Source organism: Colletes gigas, unplaced genomic scaffold (genome assembly GCF_013123115.1).
Source record: "Colletes gigas isolate AHSC1104 unplaced genomic scaffold, ASM1312311v1 Colletes_gigas_Sc00023, whole genome shotgun sequence".
In the NCBI taxonomy this organism is placed as follows: domain Eukaryota; kingdom Metazoa; phylum Arthropoda; class Insecta; order Hymenoptera; family Colletidae; genus Colletes; species Colletes gigas.
The window spans coordinates 976,131-1,001,144 of NW_025106652.1; the positions used below are offsets into that span (position 1 = coordinate 976,131).

The 25,014-nt window shown below is 34.7% G+C and overlaps 1 protein-coding gene across 17 annotated transcripts in view; it reads right to left on the bottom strand.

The window, feature by feature from the left end:
• Positions 1-25,014, bottom strand: part of LOC122401245 (tropomyosin Per a 7.0102) — a 56,768-nt gene that overhangs the window by 16,778 nt on the left and 14,976 nt on the right. For 9 of the 17 annotated variants that reach the window (XM_043403259.1, XM_043403256.1, XM_043403263.1 and 6 more), the window contains 4 exons: positions 14,375-14,508; positions 10,406-10,523; positions 2,487-2,557; positions 510-585 (listed from right to left, as the gene is read on the bottom strand). In XM_043403259.1, coding sequence (XP_043259194.1) covers positions 510-585; positions 2,487-2,557; positions 10,406-10,523; positions 14,375-14,508 — 399 coding nt within the window. Of the gene's footprint in view, positions 1-509; positions 586-1,358; positions 1,430-2,486; positions 2,558-10,405; positions 10,524-11,422; positions 11,541-14,374; positions 14,509-25,014 lie in introns of all 17 variants that reach the window. The other 8 variants (XM_043403254.1, XM_043403253.1, XM_043403267.1 and 5 more) reach the window with 1 other exon arrangement.

A 25,014-nucleotide genomic window follows, 5' to 3' on the forward strand; every position in this document is an offset into this window, starting at 1 on the left:
GGTTATTATACATACCCTCGAAATCCTAACTACTTTTGAGAAAAAAATTCAGTAAGTGGAGAAATTTTTCGACAAAATTAAAAACTTTCAAATCATTCTGAAAAAATTATTTTTATTTGCGGAGGTCAATTACAATCATTTTGGGCGAATACACATACCCTCGAAATCCTTCGCATTTTCGAGAAAAAAATTCTTTACCGAAAATGTTCTATAATTTATTAACGAAGCCTGAATCAACAAATTAGTATCCTTGATTTTCGTCTTATTTTGGCCTCTAGAATTTCCCATTAAAATTTTTCCCAGGGGTGGTCGAACACCCTGTATAATGTAAATTTTAGTTGACTTTTTCTACGTCTCGCTCGAACGATACAACGAAAATTGTTCGAGAGATAGTTAATCGAGCGTTTGTCGCGGTTCTTACGAAAGTGAATTCGAAAGGAAGAGAAAGCGAACGGATATACCGGGTTTTCGTAGGTATTTTTGTATCGCGAATCGTTCGTGACGCTCACCTTCTCTTCGGAGACCTCGAGGGATTTCAAGTTGTTGCCAACCACGCGTAATTCCTCTTCCAGCTCGACGATCTTCCTGCAAAACAAATTGACGGTTACAACGAATCTCGGCTACCTGTTCAGTTCCTACCTGAGCGTGTTTTCTGTTGGAAGGACGAACACTTGGGTCATTTTATTTTTACTCTCAAAATTATACCCTTACACACACAATCTTATTTCCAATTCCAAGTTGTGGACATATTTTTAGACACAGAGCATTTTAAAAATAAGCAACCAAAAATTTTCTAATCTAGAATACAAATTCTTTTAGAATTGAAGTTTAAATTAAAGAAGAAAGTTTAAACTTACTTGATCACAAGGGAATATAACTATAATATTATTATAACATTCTCTCGATTCTTCAAGCTATCAATGGCTGTAAATTTATTTTCGAAGAATAAAATTCTAGCATAATATACAATTATTAAATATTATACATTAAATATAAAATATTTGTATATTATACTAGAATTTTAATCTTCGAAAATAAATTTACAGCTATTGATAGCTTGAAGAATCGAGAGAATGTTATAATAATATTATAATTATATAACAATATACAAATATTAAATATTTGTATATTACTAATTCTAGTAAATATTAAATATAAGGATATAGAAATTGAAAATTAAGAACAAGAACTAAATTAGATAAAAAGAGATTCTCGAAGAACGCTTGTAATAATTAAGATATCGAAGGTTGGCAATATTTTTAACATTTAGTCGACCAGTGTTCGTCCGCGTCAGACAAGCGTAGAGTTGAAGAAGAAACAGGGAGGACAACTAGTCATGCACAAACTGAACCACCTACCCTTCCGACAGTTCAGCCTTCTCCTCGGCGCGCTCGAGATCCTGTTCCACCATGACTAGTTTTCTGGCAACCTGTGATCAACAGCCACACGTGTCATGCGAAAAAGCAAGGATATGAGGACTTGAAAAAAAAAAACAAAACGAAAAAGTACAAAACAAAAATTGTATGTAACGCATGCAAACGCCCCAAGGGTTCTGGGTTCTGCTCCTCCCATCCTCGATCAGCCTGCTGCAGAAACGTGGCACTGAACTTCCTCAAATAAACCATTCAATAAACCTGTATTGGCTATCCAAGAGAATGGATGAGAAGAACATAAGATACAGGAAAAACGTAGCTAAACTATCTTTTTATATATTTAAATTGTGGTTATTAATCTGTTTCGTACGAATTCATTCTCTTGGATTTAAGGGACCGAAAGGAAATCTTTATCACGGAGTTTGACTACTTGAAATATTTATGTTCGGTGTGCAGCCCAATTTTAAATAATATATTGTGATGGAAATTTATTTTATTACACGACGTTTCGATTCTCGATTTGATGATCTCATCAGAGGTTGCAATAAATGTATTAACTTACGGATGAATTTAAAAATTAAAATTGTGTATATACAAATATGTTTTTCACATACTGTATCGTCTTTTTAAAAAATCAAACTTAATTTAGTCGATAAATTTTTATCAATTATTTTGAACATAAAAACTCGCATAAAAAGACTTCATAAACTGACCAGAAATTGATTCGAAACTTATGTATTTATAATTAAATACATAATAAATTACAAAAATAACACTTTTGATTCCCCTCAAAAAAGGCGCTGAAAATTTCACCGAATGAATTTTTCTTAATATTAATTCCACGGAGCGTCTCCAAGCTCCGATTTCCTTTCGGTGGCGAACAAACGTAACGGAACTCGTTAGCGACAACGAAGAGCGTCGAGTTGGCAAAACAAAAGGGTTGCACGCTTGTTTTTAGGCACATCCATACACGTGGTACGTTATTGTCGTCGAGAAAGGAGGGTGAAGGCGCGACGGAAAAGATAAAAGGAGAAGAAAACTCGTTTGGCACTCGGGGGTGGGTGGCGTGGGCGTACAAAGGGGAACTGTTTCTTTTGAAAAACGGATGCTTACGACTCTCCGGCCTCGGCACGTTCCTCGGCGCGTTCTAGATCGGCTTCAACCATGGCCAATTTACGGGCGACCTGTATAAACGACACATACACACGGTTTCTCCTTATGTTTCCGTTTCGTTTCTCTCTGACACCTTTAGCTCTCATTCTCTCTCGCGTTCGTCCGGGCCAGCATCTGGGCCAAGATCGACGATCCCGCGTCGATCTTGCCACCGCTGGCGACGTCGATCCATGGCTGGAAGAGTTCGCCATCCTCGACATTCCTGTTTCCTCTACGCTCGATTCAAGTTTTTCCACGACCTTTGGAAACGACTCTATTCGCGGTCAACGACGGTTCATCGGAAACGGAGCATTCGATCGTTTTTTTTTGCGATGGAAATACGAAGATCCACAAGGGGATGTTAACGAATTTGGAACTTTTACAAATTTTTAAAACGCTCTGTGTAAGTGTACTAAACAGTATATTTGTACAAATAAAAAGGGGATGTTGACAAATTTAGAAATTTTACAAATTTTTGAAACGCTCTATGTAAGTGTACCAAGTAGTATACATATTTGTACGAATAAAAATTGATCGTTTTGATTATTTTATGAAAGATTTGCTTCGCGAAAGCATTCTGAGTTTGTTTTAATTTTTAATAATTTTCTCTTGAATAGAAATAAATTTTTTCATTCAACGATCATTATGTCGTTTTAGGAGAAAAGATTGATATTATCTCATATTGTATAACTTGAATAATAATGGTTGAAGTAAATTTTGTTAGATGATTTTCTTTATAATAATTGAACTCTACTGATATTAATTATAGGCATTCGCTTTATTAAATTATGAACGTAGACATCAAATATCTTGTGACCTTTAGACTCTAAAAATATCTGATACCTTCAATGAGTCTCATTATCTAAAATTATCGTACTCTTGTAAGTGAAATCAAAATACATTTAATTCGTTTAATATATTAATATGTTTTTAAAAATAGAATCGACAGTATCCGTGTAATTATAAAAGAGGTCGTGGCTATAAACAGTATTCTAAAGCGTTAAAAAATCATAATTAATGATCAAGAAACTAAAATAAAATAAATACATTTTGCATGTTTATAATGAACACTACTGTTGTATCATTCATTTGCTCAATTATTAGACTGTGAATGTTATGCATTTATGGAGTATGCAAATATGACAAATAACTGTAAAACTCATGCAGAATGTGAAATTCCAGCTAAAACATTAATATCATTGGTATTCGTTTATGAAATATTTATCTGCATATGTTTCTCATATTAACCGTATTGTAAATGTAATAAAATTTAGTCTAGTTATTAATATACTGACACAATCTAATAACCAAATAGACTACACATTTTATTCAAATAAATTTTAAATATCACTGTTTGTGCTGTGGTGTGTGTTTATATAATTCTTATGTAGAATCTAGTTTTAATTGTCGATCGATTTTTTAAAAATAGTTTGGATTAAAAATCAAATAGAAACAGAGTCCAAGTGTTGTGTGACTGAAAAAGTTTTGGAAAAGCTGGCCTAGAACAGTTTTCGTATCTTCCATCGCACGAAGATAACTCAGTGTTCCATTTCTGCAGAATTATTGCGTCATTTAAAGAATTCGATAATCGAGTTTTCACAGACAACGTTCGTCCTTTCATTACGATTGTTTCAATTTCTGGAATACAGGACGTTTATCTATTTGCGAAAATAAGAAAAAAGTCAAAAATAACGAAATTTCGTTTAAGGCTTCTTTACTTTTCAGCCTATAAAAATTTTATTGCAATAAAGGAAAGTTTCATATTTTCAAAATTGTTCTGTGGAAAATAAAGGTTACTTATAGAATAGAATTTGTAACTAAATCTTAAAGAGAATTAAATTCTAATAAAAAAAATTACATCAAACTTTGCTCTATCTTCTTCAACCCACTGTAATAAATATAACTCTGAAGTTACATACTTCTTATCTACATTTTTTAAATATGATTTAATTATACCTATTAATTGTGGTTTAAAAAGCAATAGAATAGCAATATAAAAATCAGAATACAATTTTATATTATCTCACTCTGGAGGTGGGTACAATTTAAAATTTATGCTTAAGGAAATTTACATTTCAATTTATATCTCAATGTTTACGGTCGTATTTTTTTCAGAAACGAAATAAATATTGTGTTGCAGAGGGTCGTCGAAGAAGAAATAAAATTAATTTATTTCCAGAATATTTTCAGCAATTATAAAATAACTCGAACAGAAAGCTTCAAAGGTAACATGGTCATTTTTAATTTGTTACTTTGGCATGTAGAATCGCCCTTTAGAAGATTGCCTACTTGTAGGTAAATACCTTGTATATTCCATCGCAAACATCTCGTAATGGACGGGCCTCGTCTCGCTCGGTTAAGGGGTTAATCGTATTCCGCGTTCTTACGCGCAACTGCGCATCCCGTTCGCGATGGAATCGCAAATATTGAACCAGTGGAACACTAACCGCGAACCGAGCTTTGTTAAACCATACGAGATTGCATAACGGCCGAGACGACTTTGAAACGCGTTGAGGCGAAGCTCGAATCGATGGACCAACTTCCAACATCCTCGACGCTCCGAGAAATCATCAAATAGAACTCGAGGCTAAGCGCGAATGACGGCCACTGGCAGCCAAAATGATTAACTTTCGAACAACGAAAGATAAAACATCGTTCAGAAAAAAAAAAATTAGAATTTCAATAACAGAACGTACGGGGAAATGTCTGACCAGTTTGTGCGAAACTTTGGTTACATTTTGTAAAAATTGTATTTGCTAAAGAGTCTAAATTAAATTAATCTTTGAAGGAGAAATATTACTAAAAATAAATCTTATTTTATGGTTCGTGAGATAAATTTCTATTCGTTTATAATATGTACAATTTTACTTTGAATAAAAGTATAAAAACAAAATGCTTTCAAAAACAAATTGCTTGAGCGAGAGCTTCGCACATGTAGGGTGTCCACGCTAAAGTGTGACAGTCGCGATATTTCAATAACTATTGATGATACGAAAAAATTGTTTATATGAAAATTGCAGGATAAAATAGGATCTTTATTTTAGCGTAAACGAAAATGTTGTTTATATTATTAATTTCAAAGATACGATGGTGAAGTTTCGTTTTTTAAACGGAACTATGTATTTTTTTTTTTGGCTCATGCGATAATGTTTTTCAAGACGAATTCATTAACTTGCAATTTATTCGCCCGATTTTTATTAGTTTTCAAGATATAACACTTGGAAATTTACTGATTTTCAGCGGAGACGTCTCGGCTTGAGTGGCAAGTCATAAAAGCGATCTTACTGTGCCTGTTGAAACCGATAGCAAGGGTCTACGCTCGGAACAGCAGGTCCGAAAAGTAAGAAACATGGAAAGTATTGCCCATCACGGTCCAAGTTTTCCGCATCGAGGATGGAGCCGTTAATAATTTGGATGGTTAATATTTTCCATGTTTCTTACTCTTCGAGCCTGCCGTTCCAAGCTAGACCCTTGCTATCGGTTACAACAGGCAGAGTCAAACAGCGCAACAATAGAACCGCTTTTATGACTTACCACTCAAGCCGAGACGTCTCCGCTGAAAATCAGTAAATTTCTAAGCGTTATATTTTGAAAACTAATAAAAATCGGGTGAATAAATTAGTAAATGAATTCGTCTTGGAAAACACTATCGCATGATCCAAAAAAAAAATATATACCATCGTATCTTTGAAATTAATAATATAAACAAAATTTTCGTTTACGCCAAAATAAAGATCCTATTTTATCTTGCAATTTTCTTATAAATAATTTTTTCATAGTTATTGAAATATCGCGACTGTCACACTTTAGCGTGGACACCCGTATAGTCACCTATATCGTATCGTAGAATATCTTAAAACTAATGTTTTTAATGAAAAGGGATGCTACTATTGGGCTTTTTTGAAAGTCTTACTGTCACACCAAAGGTTTGTTACAAAAATTAAAAGAGTATTTGTAATAACAAGAACTTATAACATTATTTTAACAAAACAGACATTTTCATATATGACAAAAAAAGTGACCGCCTTAGAATTTGTTTATTGTAGCAAACCTTTGGTGTGACAATAATTTTAAGAAAAAATCCAATAATAGGATCTTTTTTCATTAAAAACATTAGTTTTAAGATATTCTATAGGATAAGATAAGATATAGGATGGTCACTTTATTATGCCGGTCACTGTATTAACACGTTCACTGCCAAATCAAAACCGTATAATATTCTGAAAAAGTAAAATTTTGATTTTAGGTCATTGTAGGCTACATAACCTAAAATTTGTTTCAGCACTTACTTTCGTAATCTAGTTAAAATTCACAAATTCTATTCAAATTTATTTCCCTCAACGTCTTAACTTAAGAATGAATTTTTCTAGTATCATAATAGTAAATCCTGTCACCCATATATGGGTGACATGGCAGTCAAAGTGTTAACCTGGCGCTGAACGCGTTGAATAAAAATTTGAATTTTAATCGAGACTTTTCGTACGCTCTTAAAGCGTTTCGAAGGACAGAATGAAATATTTTAAGAGGGGAAATTTACCGGTTCAATATCTCTTGTTCGAATAAAATTTTGCTCTTCCCTGCTCGCGTGGTCGGATAACATTTATCGCGGTACTCTTCCAGCCGAGGAGCGAATCTCGTAAAAAGGACCGAGCGAACAGATAAGAACGCGAGCGATCATGCTGCGTTCTCGAGTGTCGCCGATCGGCACGAACGTACGGAAATCGTTCGCCCGGCGACTGTGGCCGCCGTAGAAAAATCGACCAAGGAATTCGCTCCGTCCTCGGAATCAATAGTAAAACGGAATTGCCCTTTCGTTTGTCTACGGCGACCTTTTCCGTTCTACGCATGCAACGAACTCCAACCAACGAACGACCGTGACGCAACCCCATCGCAAAAATGGCTTCCCCCGTCGCTATCTTCGCGCGAACATTGACTTTTCGCTTAATAATTAATTACGGTCGACACGCTGTGCGTTTCGAACGCAGCTTCTTTTGAAATACGATTATCAACCCCTTTTTTTCGTTGAGCATATATTGACGAAAAACTTAAAATGCTACATGATAATTTCATAGCCTGAGGACACTAGTTTTATATAAAAACTATTTTTTAATTCCCATACAATGAATTATTTTCGTAGATCAATGGATTTTTTGCACGCAAATAAATAAATAAAAATAGATACTAGACACGATTTAAAAATTGAAGAAAATATAAAAATACAGAAACAGAGTTCTCTTTTCATACATCGTTAATAATTAATAATTTAATTCCAACCTTAAAAAAAATGACTTTACAAAATGGCTGACATACGTAATTTATCCACCAACGATAACTCCAAAAATCATATTTAATTAGCTTGAACTGCTCCATGCCCAAGGGGTTAATATATTCGAGTTCTCGTTTCCCCGAATGACATCGAAGATAAGCGTTTGAAACGAACCCGCGCCATATGTTCAAAGGACCGTCTTCACCGACGAGTTATCGCCATTGATCCCCGGAATAAATTTATTCGACGATTTGCGTGACGGTCGCGCGTTAATAAACAGAGGGTGAAAGATGAGTGATTACTGCATTGAAACAGAGGAAAAATGTTGTTAGGGCTCGCCACTGTTGATCCGAGCTTCTGGAATAATTGTTATGCGGTTAGATCGTTAGGACAAGCGAGGTTCGCCAGAATCGTGGGGGATTCTGACGTTTCACTGCAATCAGACATTAGTTAACGACACACTGTGATTAGTCTAGATAAACCACGATTAATACAACAGATTCGTTACTAGGATCGTTTTACTGACGCGTCGAAGTTACAAAGATGTTCTCTGTGAAATCGGAGGGCTGTAATACAGCATCGATTTGAAGCAAACGCGCTGTCGAGTGGCATGAAATCGTTCGGTTTTCACGTCGAGGAACTTTCTTTTCTGCCCGTCTAATACTATACCGAGTCGTATTAATGTTACGCGCGACTCGGACCGTGATCCGTTCGTGCTTGTCGTTGCGTTTTCACAACGTGTTTTGCATGCCAGGAAACTTTCCTGGCATATTGTAATTTTATTCGCCAAAGCGAACTCCTCCGTAACAATTACCGCACCGGTTCGAATTCTTCGTTTAATACGAAGCTTCGAACGGGCCGTAATAACAGAAGAAGCAGAATCGTTCCGCGAGCATTATTTAACTTCCCTGCCGATTTCGTTCAATAAACTCGAAATTATTTTCATACAGTATTTAAAATGATATTTAAAAGTAGAATTAAATTTCGTTTTTAGACAATTGGAAACTGGCATACCAAGAATTTGTCGTGGAATTTAGTTTTGCAGACTAGTTAAAATTCAAGGGCCCTACCTAGCTTTATTTTCTTTGACATCTAATCTTGGGAATTAATTTTTTTAACTCCTTGGTAAAAAGTCGTGTCGCCCGTACGTGGATGACGTGACAATCAATGTGTTAAATCTCAGATCTCCTTTAACAGTTCCATAACTAATTTTTTGGGGAAGCAATACTACTCCCATATAACTCCCAGCAATTTTGACACTGGCAGATTTGCACTATTTTTCGAGCAAATTAAAAATTACTAATTTCTTACGAGACTTATAATATTTTTATTCAGAGAGCACATTTAGTATTAAATTCCCCAGAGTTTTCCATTTTAATTTTTTATCTATGATTATTTTACAATTTTCTGAAACACTGCAACGAATCAGATATCTAATTTGCCTACCTTTCCTTCTACAACAGTCGCTGAGCACGGTTTTACTCGTTTATTTTGCGAAGTACTCGAATCGACTCGGGAGATTTGTGGTGATTAAAGGGTTGAAAAGTACGTTTACCAAAAAAAAAAAAATCTTTGTAACTTCAACGCAAACACGCGACACCACCTACCAGAACAGATGGATTTACGTGTCGGAACATTTTCAGAGCTACGAGCACGTCCCGAATTCCAGCAAAGCAAAAATAGAGTCTTTGGACAAAAAGCAGCACCATTGTTGCAACGAGACCCGCGACGAGCCTCGTTTCCGTATCACAACACAAAACCAACAATTCGCGGGGACAGTTTCCGGTTAAGACGGACCGAACACGCGGACCCACAACATACAAATTCACCGGTGACCGACGATCGATAGACGATTCCGTGCGATTTTTTTTTTCAACTTTATCGAACGAACTGAATTTCTTTATTATTATTTTTTCTATTTTTTTTCCTCTCTCTTTTTCCTACGAAACTGGCACTTGTGAAACTTATTACTCTCGTTCCAACAAACACTTTGGAAATCACAGATATACAGCGGTCCTACGCGAAGTCGCGCTCAAAACACGTGACACAGTTATTCATACGCGCGTATCACCACTTTCTCCCGCCCCCCTCCCTTAAACTCTACTATATTTATGTATCCGGATCTTTTTCTCATTTATTTCCCTTTTATCCGAATGCTACATTACGCGAACACTGCACTTCTTACCCGTCGATCAATGCACTTATACTCGACGAAATCACAGACGATTGCTATTATACTCACGATTTTTTTTTTTTTACCCTTTATAACGTTTCCTCCATCGAAACACTTTTATCGAAATAAGCGCGAACTCTTATTCCTCCCTCTTGACGAATTGGGGGAGCCTTCAATCGAATATTGCCAATATTAAATATTACTCGAGAACGATCGTTGTTAGCCGATTTTACGCGATGGATTTCGATCGAGACGCGTTCGAGCAGAGATATACCGGGTGGGCCACGGCGGTTTCGAGCACACAGAGAGAAGACAGAGAGTTACGGGGTTAGGCACTATCTCGACTATCGACTAGGAACCATCGTCATCGTCGTGATCGTTATTTTTATCGTTATCATTGTCACTGCAGCCATCACGCTTGACAGTCGTGGGCTCGCGAACCTCATCGTATTTCTTGTCGGCCTCTTCAGCGAGGAACCTGGCCTCCTTCAGCTGATTCTCGAGGGCGTCCATACGCTCTTCGTCGGCCAAGCTGCGATTCTCGAGAATCTTGCGGGCTCTTTAATAATTACCACAAAGAATCGGGATTAACATACTTTACGAATCAAACGGTTCGCTGTAGGAGAATTCGAGAAACTTAGACTAAAATGGCGACCGGTGTTCCCCACTGCGACGACGCTGCTCTGCTACCGATGTTCCTGGAAACGATGCACCCGCAGTGGCGAATTAACGAGACCTCTTGACGAGTCTGGGTCCATTCAAAAATTATTATTTTTTTTATATACGAATTTCACGTCCATTACAATTTATATAGCGTGGTTCGCGCATTTTTAATTTGTATTTTAGACGATGCAACCAATTTTCCAAAATTCCATACTTGCTCAGATTAACACTAGAGCTACCGATAATTAAGACGAAGCTATTCCCACCAAAATCGGTCAAAATAACTGATCTTTCAAAAATACGTAATGACAGAATATTTTTATATTCATTGATTTATTACTTTCTTACAAAACTAACTCCGTAATATGGAATTATAATAACAACTATAATAATAATGACAATAAATATAATGAATATTTGGTAATAAAAATATTAACATAAATTTCCATTAACATGAAATAGGAAGTTTTAAATAAAATTGTAAAACCAGTCATTTCGACTGGTATGGTAGTTCTAGTGTTGATGAATTGAGTGTTTTATTTTACAAACAATTTAAATTTTTCAATAACTGGTAAACCATTATACATTTTAATAGAATGGAATTGTTGATCGTGGAATTTAAAATTTGAACTTTCGAGAGTCTTTAGGTATTTTTATCCGTTCGTCGAGAAGGAAGGACCGTTGAAAAAAATTGCAGATCAGACCCTGGTTCGTCGAGAAGGTCGCAGATTCGCCCCTGAAGGGTTTGCCGACCAGCAAAAAGAAATGGTCGTTTTTCGTTGGAGCGTGACCCACCTCCTCGTATTTTTTATCCGCCTCCTCGGCGATCAGTTTAGCCTGTGCTAGCTGCTGCTCCAACAAGGATACCCGGTCATCCTCCATATTGGTACGGTTTTCGAGTGCCTTGCGTATCCTAGCGATCGATTATCATTCGACATTTAGATTTCGTTTGGTCGCCGTTGAAAGAAAGATTATCGAAACGCGTAAAAGAGTCTTGGCAACTCTGCGACATTATAACTTCCGGTTCGATTGCAATTCCATTATTTTCACTCGAAATTTATAGAAAGCAAAACATTAATTTTAAACGATTTTTTAGATAGGATCGTTGGATTTTTGATAAAAAGAGTTTAAATTGACGAGAATAAAATTTGCGTTTGCGTACTGTTGGTAACATATCGCGTGGGCACGTTCACCGTGTACAGGTGACCCCGTGGAGGTGAACGCTATGAATGGAGAAAGTTCTAACGACCTTCCAACTTGGTAGCTACTTCCGTAAAACAAACTTTCTGACCCGTACAGGTTAGATAAGATACAAGCTTGTTCCCCAGGGAATAAAATGTCGATAAAATATCGTTTCCAGCGCGAGATTCGCGAATCCTTCGCTGGCTATCGCGAAAAGCCACGAACGCGTCATTCTGTTATCAACAGCGATAAATCGCCTATCCGCTACCTTACGAGTGCGCGTGCGATCGCAATCGCTCTGAAGTGTAGAGTGATTCTCAAGATGCGGGAAGTATTGCAAAAAGAATAAGTTCAAGACTAAAAACCCAACGAAGGAAGTTCAAATATGTATGAAATTTTAGAGATTAGAGAAAAATTTCAATTTATAAAATTAAATATTTCACAACAGATGCAAATTCCTATACTATATTATGTATTTAAAATAATACAATCGGTAATAAAATTAACGATTTACTTGATTATTCTAGTTATCAGATGTTGGCTGATAAAATTTACCCCATCTTATTGTCATTTTTCATTTAAAAATTTGTTGTATAAGATTACAATGCTATTATTTGTTCTTTCCTTTTGTTATTAGATACTTGAGAATATTGTCGAATAGAATATATATGCAATAAATATTAATTTTGGTTGAGTCTACCAGTGTTCATTTTGAATTCTATTAAAATAAATAAATAGTAAAATGCAGAAATGGTTGTAACTCGAAAAGATGTTCATAAATTTTTTCCCCATAGTCTTTGTAGCTTGAATTCACCTTGCAATGCTTTCAATTGTTAAGAACCATTCTATACATTATTTCGATCTGCAAAGTCACGATTGCGGTTATCGATAATTCTTATCAAATAACAAGATTTCTGGAAAAGCAATCACGGAGTTCTTTCAACGTCGAAAGTTTATTTCTAAGTGAAATTATTTCAATTGAAATTCGAGCGAAAGAGCGTTAAAGTTTTCCATTGGTGTATCAGAATTACTGTTCCCATCGAATTGCAATAAATTATATAATTCATCGACTGATATCGAGTTTAGTAATCATACGATGTTCGATCGCGTCATTTTGTAATTAAACACCCACTTTACGCGCGCTGCGTGGTGAAAACGCGTACTCTATGAAATTACAGTAATTGCTATTCTTGCTTCTAGCCTTATATTTCTCTGCGATTGTTCAATTATTAGATAAATGGACGTGACGTGACCCAAAAAGCTTAACTCCACGAAATAAAAATAGAGAAAATTCATGATACTTTAAAGAATGATTTTAAAAATTTTCCTTGCGATTATAAACAGAAAAAGAATTGGAGTTTTGTGTTTTGGCTCGTGACGATAGAAAAATAAATTGTTCGTTTAAAGATAGATTTGATTTCATAAAATACTCGCTCTTTCGACTCGATATTCATTGAACACCCAGTGTTAGCGTAGATTCCAGTCTTTTCTTTGGGGAAAATTAATGTCGGTGCTTGAAATTATTGCAAAAGAATATTGATCAATATTAATAGTTTACTATAAAGTCTAGTAATGGGAAACTAATATGTTCTCTAATTAGATATTTCGTAACAATACTACTATTCTAGACGAATCAAATTTTTATTTAGTCCTTAATATAATTTCTTTTAATTTACCAAAACATGATCTAAATATTTTGAGCAATGTATACATATATGCAAGATGTTTGGCAACAGGTGTCAGAAACTTGAAGGCACAATTCCACGTACCAAAATAAAATAAACTTCAAACACAATTTTACCATTTTCTATTTTTGTCACATAAAATCATCCCTTAAAGTTTCTGACACTTGTTGTCCAACACCCTGTACAACTATACACTTATTAAAAACCTCTAGGTCCAGTATTAAGCACCAACTTAATTACTAAAATCGATTTAATCCTCTGGAACTTGAAATTTAAATAAACTGTAATTGTAAAATGTATAATATATTGAAAAAGATGATTCCATACTTTCATAACTATAAATACACTTATAAAATACCATCTACAACTTTATACATATATTATAATCAAATCCCTAAGGATTAATAGCTCGATAATTGAAAGCATATCTTTTGCAATAATTTCGAGGAAAGTTCCGAGTAAGAACTACTCTGAAACCGACGGTTTAAATGTCCCACATTGAATCTCTTTAATCGCGCTGGGCAGATAATAGCAGATATGAACGCGAACGAAAATTGCATTATTTATGGTGCAACGAGAACGCTTAATAAACGTTTGCTCCCTCGGGGGGAACTGCAACCTTCGATGATTGTTTAATTTAAAACTCTAACCATGAACTTGCCCACATCGACCAAACGAGAACTCAACTTTCACTGAATCGATAAATCCCACGAGGGCTATTATCTGCCCATTGAGTAAAACAGCTTACTCTACGATGTGAGTGAAGTGTTTCTTTTTTTTATAAATATCCATTAAGGTTAGCGTATTGGTTAATGGCTCATCGAACGGATATTTATAAAAACTACGCAGCCGTTGAAGAGAAATAAAAAACATCGTTTACCGTTCGCTCTCATCTGCTGCCTGCGACGCCTCTGCTAATTTAGCAGTGGCTGTCGCGAGGCGTTCCTCTGATCTCTCGAGGTCTTCCTCCAGCAGCTGGATGCGACGATTCAGAGCTGCAACTTCGGATTCAGCCTGCAAAACAAGAAAGGAGAACCGTTTTTAGAATTCAGAATTCTTCTTAACTTATTAACTACCAAAAGCTTAGGTCACCATTTTTATAGAATTCTATAAATCTCAGTCCATCTACGGTAGATTTATCTAATACATATTTAAAAATAACAATTATGCACCACATAGTGTAAATGAATAATGAAAATATCGACTTCATTAATTTTTAAATAAAATAAACAGAGTCGTTTTAACTTATTAACTGTTAAATCTGCAGGTCGCCATTTTTATAAAGTACTGTAGATTTCAGTCTACATCTTCGGTAGAGTTATCCAATACATATTTTTAAAATAACAATTATACACCACGTAGTACAAATGAATAATAAAAATATCAACATTATATACGTGTTTTTAATTAGCCTAAGAAACGTAATTTTAAGATTGTAAACACTGTAGTGTGTACAGAAATATTTTTACATTTAACCATCACACTGACAAATAACATTTGTACATCATTTTTAAATAATTAAGTATATTTTTATTCAATTGTCTTATTAAAGGGAATCAATAAACTCGAGTATATTTATACCGTATTATTTTAATTATTTATACTATCAATTCGTATTCATTAAAGCTCTAAATAAGGGTTGAACATTATTATTAAATTATTATTAAATTATGTATGCTCACTATAATATTTGTTTTGAATACAACGAATAAAATTTACTCCAACGAGAATCAGTATTTAATAAACAAAAACATAATAAATAGATCTGTATAGTGAAACAATTCTACAATATTAAAAGGGGAAAAGAATTTGTTCAACCTGTCTGCATTCAATGACTAAAAATAAACAAAATCTTAGAATTAATTGGCTCTGTAATCGAATTTCCTCACTTCGTTATACGAAAATAGAAACGAACAAAATTAATAAATTACTGAAAAACCTGGAGTTCCATGAGAAATATTGCTATATAAAATTAAAGAGACTGAAGAAGTTAAAAGCATGATACCGAATCCATGTAATTATACATTATATCTCGAGTACCTTAGATAATGTTAACAGGATTCAGGATTACTGATACAGTATCAGAAATGAGTCAGTATGAGTAATTAGGCCAATGATAAAACTGGTTGCAACATTTTGAAACATAATACCAAGGTATAATTCATACTCTCGAAACTCAAGGAAGTCTCAAACCCTATCTACGTCCGGTTTCAAGCTTCTGGATACAAACCATATCGTTTTGAAAAATTGTGGTGATCTCATGATGCGACTCATCAAATATTTAGTATTTGATAAAAAGGCTGTAGAAACATATTTCAAAATTTCTATACCATTGCATCTTGATTAAAGATTTGGTATTCTATAGCTTTTGTGGGTGTTTCAAGAGATACTTAACGAAGTATCGAATTCTAAGTGCACGTGTTTTTTTTTGTTTCGTATTTTATTTTATGCAAATATTTTGTATTTGTGATCCTAGATATTGGATATTGGATTAAGAAGTATCGAATCCAAGATATACGTGTTTTCTTTGTTTCATATTTTGTTTGATACAAGAATTTTGTATTTGTGATCCTATAATACAAATTCACCGAATCGAGTATTCATTTTATCGCGTTCGGGGGCATGTTTCAAGAGAATCGAGTATTTATTTTATCGCGAAAACAAGATGCACGTGTTTTCTTTGTTTTATATTTTGTATTATGTAGTCAAGAATTTTTCATTTGTGATTCCACGATACAAATTTACCGAATTCAGTATTTACATATAAAAAAAAGAGATTGTTTAGAATTAAAACGTGCGACACGTGATTAACATTCAACGGAACGGAACACTTGTCACGAGATCCTCAAGGTCTTCGCTACGTTCGCATATCAATGACCCACGGCTTCCTTGAGCTCGTGCTCGTTGCATCAACCGATTTAATTGAATGGGTCACCGAGCGCGTCACCAATTTTCGCAGCATCCGCGCGTTTTTGCACACTTTTTGCATACATTAAACTTCGAAACATTACAATTCGAGTTCCAAAATGGATTATTCGATTCTAGCCACGATCCATTCCCGACGAAAAAAATTTTCAGGGTACTTATCTATCTGGAAACCCTTGACGAAAACAAATTTTTGGTAGACATCTTGGAATCGAATTAAATTGCTTCTCACGAGAAAATTAAAAATTGTCAAATTACAGTAGAATATCGATTATTGTGAGCATTGTTTACACTTTGAAATCTGTATTTGTCTCGCAAATATTAAACGTAAATACTTAATTAAAATTATACGTGTCCGGCCATCCCTGGGAAAAATTTTAATGGGAGATTCTAGAGGCCAAAATAAGACAATAAACAAGAATATCTATTTGTTAACCGAGGCTCCGTTAAAAAGTTATTAAAAAATTAAATTAAAAAACTTCAAATCATTAACGGAAAAAATATTTCGATTGCAGGGCTCAATTACAATCATTTTTTGTGAATAGACATACCCCCGAAATCCTACTCACTTTCGAGAAAAAAATTCGAGTAGATGGTGAAATTTGTTTAGCGAAAAAAAAAAGTTCAAATCATTCTAAAAAAATTATTTTCGGTTGAGGAGGTCAATTACAATCATTTTTGGTGAATAGACATACCCCCAAAATCGTACGTACTTTCGAGAAAAAAAATTCTTTACCGAAACTATACTGCGTGGCCGGAAATGTTTCTATAATTTTTATAGAAGCCTCAATGAGCAAATTAGTATGCTTGATTTTCATCTTATTTTGGCCTCTAGAATCTCTCATTAAAATTTTCTCAGGGGTGGCCGAACACCCTGTATATTTAATTTAAATGGTGGTGGAATTGAAAAAGTTTTGGGAAGAGATTGTCGAAATTAAAAATCGTGGTTTGAAAGTATTAGAATTAAGATGAACCATCCTCAGAATAATCAGCGAAGAATATTAAAGACGAATCTTTTCTATTTCGTTGCGATTAACATAATTTGCTATGCTGACAATGACAAACTGACGTAGAAATCGTTTATGTTTACGCCGATGTTAACGAATGTATGAATGTAAACTGCTGCTTGTAAGACCAATAATATAATCTTAATGTATTTACGACATCGTCGAGCACTAATACTACTATTTTAATACATTCTGGAACTGTTTTCTAAAACACGAGCATTTATGTTTAAAACATTTCACCTGAACGTTTTCAGAATTTTTAATTTCACCAGCAGCATACAGTGATTCTTTATTCAATAATTAATCAACTTTCTTTAGGGAATAATATTAAAACTATTACATGATTTGAAACTAAAACCATTTCATTCGAATTAAAAAATTCAGTAAGATTTATTTTTTATTACCTTCAATAAAAACGATACGAAGAATGATTTTAACTTGTGCTGTAATTAGAATAAAATACCATAGAAAGTATATTTTTTTTTTATCGTATACAACACCTTTTTTCAAATTCGAGGATCATCCAGTGTTTGTGGACCACAGTTTGAGAGACACTGGTAATGAAAATTCGCATTTAACGCTCCGCGGATCAAATATCGCGTATGAAAGCCGATTCTGAACAATCTCGGTTAATTAAATTCATAAGGATTTCTATTCTACTCTATGACGTGATCCAGTTGAAGATTGCCTCGGAGTACTTTTTTCAAAACAGCATAGTACGCGAAGTACACTCTGATAAGGAAATTGTATGTTGTTTGGTTTTATTAGATATAACATACGCGACAAATAGTAATCGTATCCTTAGTAAAAATTAATTATAATTAATTTTTTGAATCGGATGTTAATGCCCCAAACATACACCTAAAAACATTTTATTGCTAAGTCATGTTTGTTCCTGAAAATCATACGTGAAATATACTTTAATTTAAAATAAAGTTAAACGTCCTTTCCTTTTACTAATAAATGTTCTATGGCAACAAATATTAGCAGAACGTTTATGAAATTTATATTTACACTGGTCGTGATTTGTAATCTAGTTTAATCCTCATAAGCTTAGTGTCGGTTTAATCTTTTAAGTGACACGCACTTGTAAGGATGCAGTATATCAATATGTTGCGTGCGGTTGTACGTTGATAGGCGTTCAACGCACACGATTAACGAATACGAGTACGGGTATTCGATACACGACGTTGCACGATCAAATTTCTAACACCAGAAGGATCAAAAATTTTTTTCCGGTTGCAGACCTTGGCTACATCCAGAGAAATCGCTTATTCGAAACTATTTAGTAGCATAAATAAAAGAAGATAGACAAATTAGAATCGCTTAAGGTCCTGATTGAGGATCAAACTAAAATTCAAATGAAACCTGAATAAAATATAGCAAATCAAACAAGAGAAAAAACAAATGAAACTCTGTCTTATCAATGTCACTGTAATAGTTATCTAATCGATTCTCGTACTCATCATTTAAAAAATTCCAAGCGAAAGCATATTTCTCATAAGGCTCAGGAAATTGGCGAAACATTAAAGTTATTTAAATTACTGTGGTAAATAATATATATAAAGAAAATACATAAGACCTTTTCTTTTGTCGTCGGGGGTGGATCGACCTCTTTAAAGCCCCGTTACTGATTCTTCCTCACGTTCGTAAATTAAGGTAACATTTTTGTCGACGTAGAAACAATTTTGTCGGTGTATTACGCGGCGCGAAACGAACCGTGAGCCCTTAGAAATGTAAATTGCTGAACGCTCGATTACGCATGTATTCGTATACGGCGTTTCCAGGCCCTTGTCCCCATTAGCAAGCAGCTGCACCTGCGACGATTGTGTACCGAGCGGATAAATCCTAATTCATCGTGCGTGTACGGGACATTACGCGCACTTTTATGCACGTGTTACCGTTTGCCATCCACGTATGAACTTTGCATCCGGACGACACGTCTATTCTTCCTTTGCGCGATGACGTGCGAAAATTGATCGAATACCATCGACAGATTTCGACGCCATTACCTCCAGATCCATTTTTACCTATTTTCCAACCGAGCGTATAACCGGAATTAATAAACCGTGGTTTGAAAAAGAATTCGCAAACTTTTATCCGTACTAAATAAATTTAGTTAAATTTTATATTGGTCACTGCAGTGTTCGTCTATTAAACATATTTTAAAAAATTGTAAATGATAATAGCACGAATAATATTTGTATAATTATCTTAAAACTAAAATGTATACAGGGTGTTCGGCCACCCCTGGGAAAAATTTTAATGGGAGATTCTAAAGGCCAAAATAAGATGAAAATCAAGGATACTAATTTGTTGATTGAGGCCTCGTTAAAAAGTTATAGAAACATTTCCGGTCACACAGTATATTTTCGGTAAAGAATTTTTTTCTCGAAAGTACGTAGGATTTCGTGGGCATGTGTATTCACCAAAAATGATTGCAATTGACCTTCTCAACTGAAAATAATTTTTCCAAAACGATTTGAAATTTCTGCACCTACCCCCTGTCGATTTTTCTTAAAAATTTGTTTCTCATTTTTAATAAATTTGGTTGGCGCTCTACAGAAAAGTTGTTTAATACTTTTTTGTAGGTATCCATGAACTCTAGTTCCGTCCAAAATTTCGGTGAAATATATTGTAGTAGTTATGGCTGTTTGAAAATTGAACCATTTTGATGGGGTTTTTCTCAATTTTGCGGAGTCAAGGAATAACTTTTCGAATATTTTTTAAATTTCCACATATTCTTCATCAAAATACGCATTGTTTGCATTATGAAACATTAAAATCGTCCAAACCGTTCAGGAGTTATGATGTTTCAAAGATTCTAATGAAATTTCGGAAAACCATTTCAAGGCCCGAAACTATATTTTCAGTAATGAATTTTCTTCTCGAAAGTGAATGATTTGAAATTTTTTAATTTAATTTTTTAATAACTTTTTAACGAAGCCTCAATCAACAAATTCATATTCTTGATTTTCGTCTTATTTTGGCCTCTAGAATCTCCCATTAAAATTTTTCCCAGGGATGGCCGAACACCTTGTATATAGGGATTTATTGAGCAAAATAAGTAATATAAAATATTTGAAAAACTATTGTGATTTGAGTTGTTGATATTCTCTTAAATTAACAAGTTTCTTTCCAACCCTCTATTTTGGAAAACAGCGATATGTTTCTAAATCAAAATAATGATTCTTCATATTTTTTGAAATTGGTTGTGTCTAGGCCTTTGCTTGTTGCAATGGAACTACTTAAATTTGTTCAATTTTGAACAGCCGACATAACAAAAAGCCGAATAATAATGGAAACCTGATAATTTATGTCAAAATTTAATCGTGTGATCTGTAATTTCAGTTTATTCAGAGTATCGAATTTGTAATTGGAGGAAATCGACACGCCCATTCACAGTAGCGTGGCTGCACAGGTCTCGTCGTTAGTATCCGCGGTAATGTTGGTAAGTGTGCCAAACTTCCGCCATGGATCACCCTCCGTTGCTTCCATTACGTTCTGTTAATTCGACGTGTATATACGACTGTTCTTACTCGCGAATTATAGCGAACTACAAAGCGAAATCTGTGCCAGACGTTTTCCATGTTTCATCGTGAACCGATTCCTTTTATCCCGTACAACGATCGAATTGTAAACAAGACAAAAACATTTATCGTACAAACTTTATTTCAACTATAAAAAAAAAATTATTTAACCAAGGTTAAGTACATTTCTTTTTAAGAAATTATAATCTTATTATAATTTTCTTCTAATTTGTCTAACGATAACACCTTAACCACTATTATACGAATTTTGATCCACTATTTGAAATATTTGATCAAAAAATTGCTTCGTGTAATGGCACGGATAAAAATTACGTTCAAAGATAAAGGAAATTCGTTTCCTAATAACGGAAATGAGCGTCACTCGCTCGATCAGAAAAATGGCGCCAAGGACCGCCATTAGCGGCTCTGATACATAACGTTTCCTCGTCAAGTAAGATACATTTCGATTAAACATAACGTTAAATCTACTAAACGTAACATTATTTCAAATCGAAACACATTTTACCAGAAAATATTTGCTCACGTTTAACCCAGCAACAAAACTGTAAAAAAAGAAACTGTTGGAATGCAATCATCCGGAGCGACGTCGAAGCAGATCAGAAAGTATCGATCAATTACAATCGCCTTAAATCAATAAATCACAAACGATTCTGCGTGGTCGAGTGTCACGATGTTGATTTCTTTATTAATAAACTCGCTCCCAGGATGGAGTCGATCGACGCACGATTATGTAAACTGCTCGATAAAGCCGCCACGTGCCTACGTTACGGCGTGTCGTACGTAACATCACTTTCACGATTCGCGCTAAATCCGTCGATGTCCGGGAGAATCAATGAACCAGACACACGTCGTATCCGCAGCGTCTGAACTCGATGAATCTCACCGGTTGGAGAGACAACGATCGCGACACGGAACGGTATCGTCGGTTATCCAGTTCTATTAGACGAAAGAGGAACAAAAAAGGACTCGGCGCGGCAGTGCACTTCATTGCTCGATGACAAAAGCTTGTTAGTGAAGCATCAATGAGCTTCTATCCGCTGGCCTTTTAGGACGTACCGGCCGTGCTATAAACTGCACAACGTCGGAGGGGGAGAGGATATGTTGACAATTTTTGGAACGTGCCCAAGGTTAATCTCTATGGCGTAATCGGGAGAAGTATAGCTTCTGTTTGTTCTAGTTCCACCCCCCTCCCGCCTTCGAATCTCTTCTTCCCACTATACTAGAGATGGCGTGCAAAATCACTAACAGTGACCTATCACAGTGATCGCAAAATCACGATCACGCTCGTGATTAAACTCCATTCACGACCGTGATCCGAAAGATGGCGTTTTAATAATGGTTCGTGTTAACTGCAATCGTTGGTGTTCCGCTAACTCTTACAAATAGTAATGTAGTCTAAGCAATGAAAAAGGCTGAGTTAAGTCTGGGTTATTATTTAAAAATGACAACACATATAATTTTGAGGGTTTTAAATTAGTCCAACTTTTGAAAATATCCTCTCGCCAATTCATCTAATATTTTCTACTTCCCATATTAAAATATATGGTAGGTTTGTACTCATAATAACTGCTTTAGCTATAATTGGCTCTTCTAATAATATAAATCTATCATGTGATATACTCGTACGCAAACACAATGATTTTAACAAAATTTTTTTTATATACTGTTATCCTTACATTATTATATGCTTAATCAAACCTTGCTGAACTGCTTTTATAATAACATTAATCATAAAGTTATAACATAAGTGACACGAATATAAATTTAATTTTTAACATTATTCATAGAAAGTTCTTGTATATTAATATGACATTTTGTATATATTTATATTATAAAGAAATAAGTCAAAATTTAAAATTACAAACAGATTAGTTTTGCGTATACATTACTTTGTTGAAAAATTTCACGAACATTTATGAAACGAATGTTGAAACAATGAGAAATAAAATTTATATTTACATCTATTTATCACTTTTAATTTTTCCTTTTCTTTCTTTTAATAAGAAATTACGTTAACATTACTTTTAGCCCATATTATGATATAATACATATACAGTCTAAGGACATAATTCGTGAAAAGTGAAATGAACACTCCCTACCAATCAAAAGCGATCACGAAGAATCACGAGTCACTGTGAAAAATCACCATGATTGGGAATGAACGTGATCGAGTCACGAGTGATTCAAAAGTAGCAGTTCACGCCATCTCTACTCTATACGATATGCAAGGCTCTTTCACGAGTCATAATAAGATTTTAGAACTGTGTCGCGCGGCAGAAAAACAGTTCAATACTCTTTAAACCAGACGATTCGACACGCCTACCATAACACGTGATATTTCCTAGATTAAAATTTTATCATACAAAATTTATGAGCAATCTAAACCTATTCTCTGGAACGTCTCGCTTTGTGTGTTAATTAACGGTAATATTATAGCAATTTCAACCCTCGGTATTATATTATAAATGTCTTGTACAATTACGGAAGAAACCATACTAATAACTGAGTCAACCGTTACGCTACGTATACATCTTATTTCGTGTTATAAAATATCGACGGAAGATTCTTTATTACTTTTATGTTTTGTATAATTATCGATTAATAATTATTTCAATTTCTAAATCGTTTGCTGGATATTAACAAAATTTCTAAAGAAATAAAATAATTCTTAAACAACCTGCATTATTATATAACGTAAAACATAACTGTACGAAATTATAAGTAAAACGATTATACGCTTCAAGAACTCCGTTTCATCTTCAATCGATAATTTTGTACGGGTAGACAGGATATTGAAGTTTACGACAGGTTTCCTCGACGCGTAAAAAGGTCGCGAAAAAATAAAATTTTTGACCTTAAGCGTTAGCGAGGTAAATGTCACTTGTGTAAATAATATCGTCATAATGTCAGCAGTTCATCGGTGAAAAAACAGAAACAGCACTTTTTAATATAAGGACACATGTGGCCATGATAGACAAAATTTTACTTAAATAAAAGACTGATAGGACCAATGTACAGCAATTTCGCGCATATAAACATTCCTTTGTTGTAAAATATTTAATTCCATAATTGAAAATTTGACTCAAACATTCCTATTTATTTTTTATATCTATCTACCTAACAATTCTGCTCACTTCAATCAGCTGTGACAATGTTTGAATCGAGTACTCTAATTTCAGAAATTATTCAAAATACATATATTTTACGTGACGATGGTTTAAATCAGTGGAATACACGAACAAATTGCTCCTAATCGACGTACTCGAATCGGAGTACTAGTCGAATAATCGAATACTCAAAAAAAAATGATTTACATCACACATTGGAAATAATTTAAGTCGCTATAAATTGCAGTAATAATTTAAATAATAGTATACAAAGAAACAGATTATATTCGATGCATACGAATCGGAGTACAACTCGAGTACTACGTTTCCGTTTAAAGATTGCTCGTAAAAATCGTATTCTAATAAAAGGAAATATTTCTCCAACGATGGAGTATTCGACTCGGTTCGATGAAACGAGTTTTACTCGACACGAATGCTTGGAGTATCCCAAGCACCTTGAGGAGCAACCACTTTACGGAGCTACGCGTTCCACGCTGCGCGGGCGAAAAAAGGGCAGAAACACTGTGAGATTGCGGTGCAAATCCGTTAAATCGAGGCTGATGGACGCCACGACTAAGGAATACACCTTCGTCCATGGATGATCTTCGCTGTGTAACTGTAAGCCTCGCGCGTATCTGCCCAAGTTCGCGTTCAAGGAACTCTGCGTTTCGCGATCCTCGAACCGCCTCCAAGAATTCTATTTACCATGTATAAAACTCGATACCGTCCATCCTAAGCACGAGAAAATGTGTATCGAAGAATATTACTTTCGTTGAAAACATTCCGACTAGTACAACACAAGACTCGTCCTTCACAACAATTGGAGTATAAAACCTCTGCAAAACAAATACTTATTTTCAGCGCCTGTAGCACGTAAAACTCGTCATTGCAAATAAAACACACGAGAGAATGTTGTGTTTGTCACGAAAC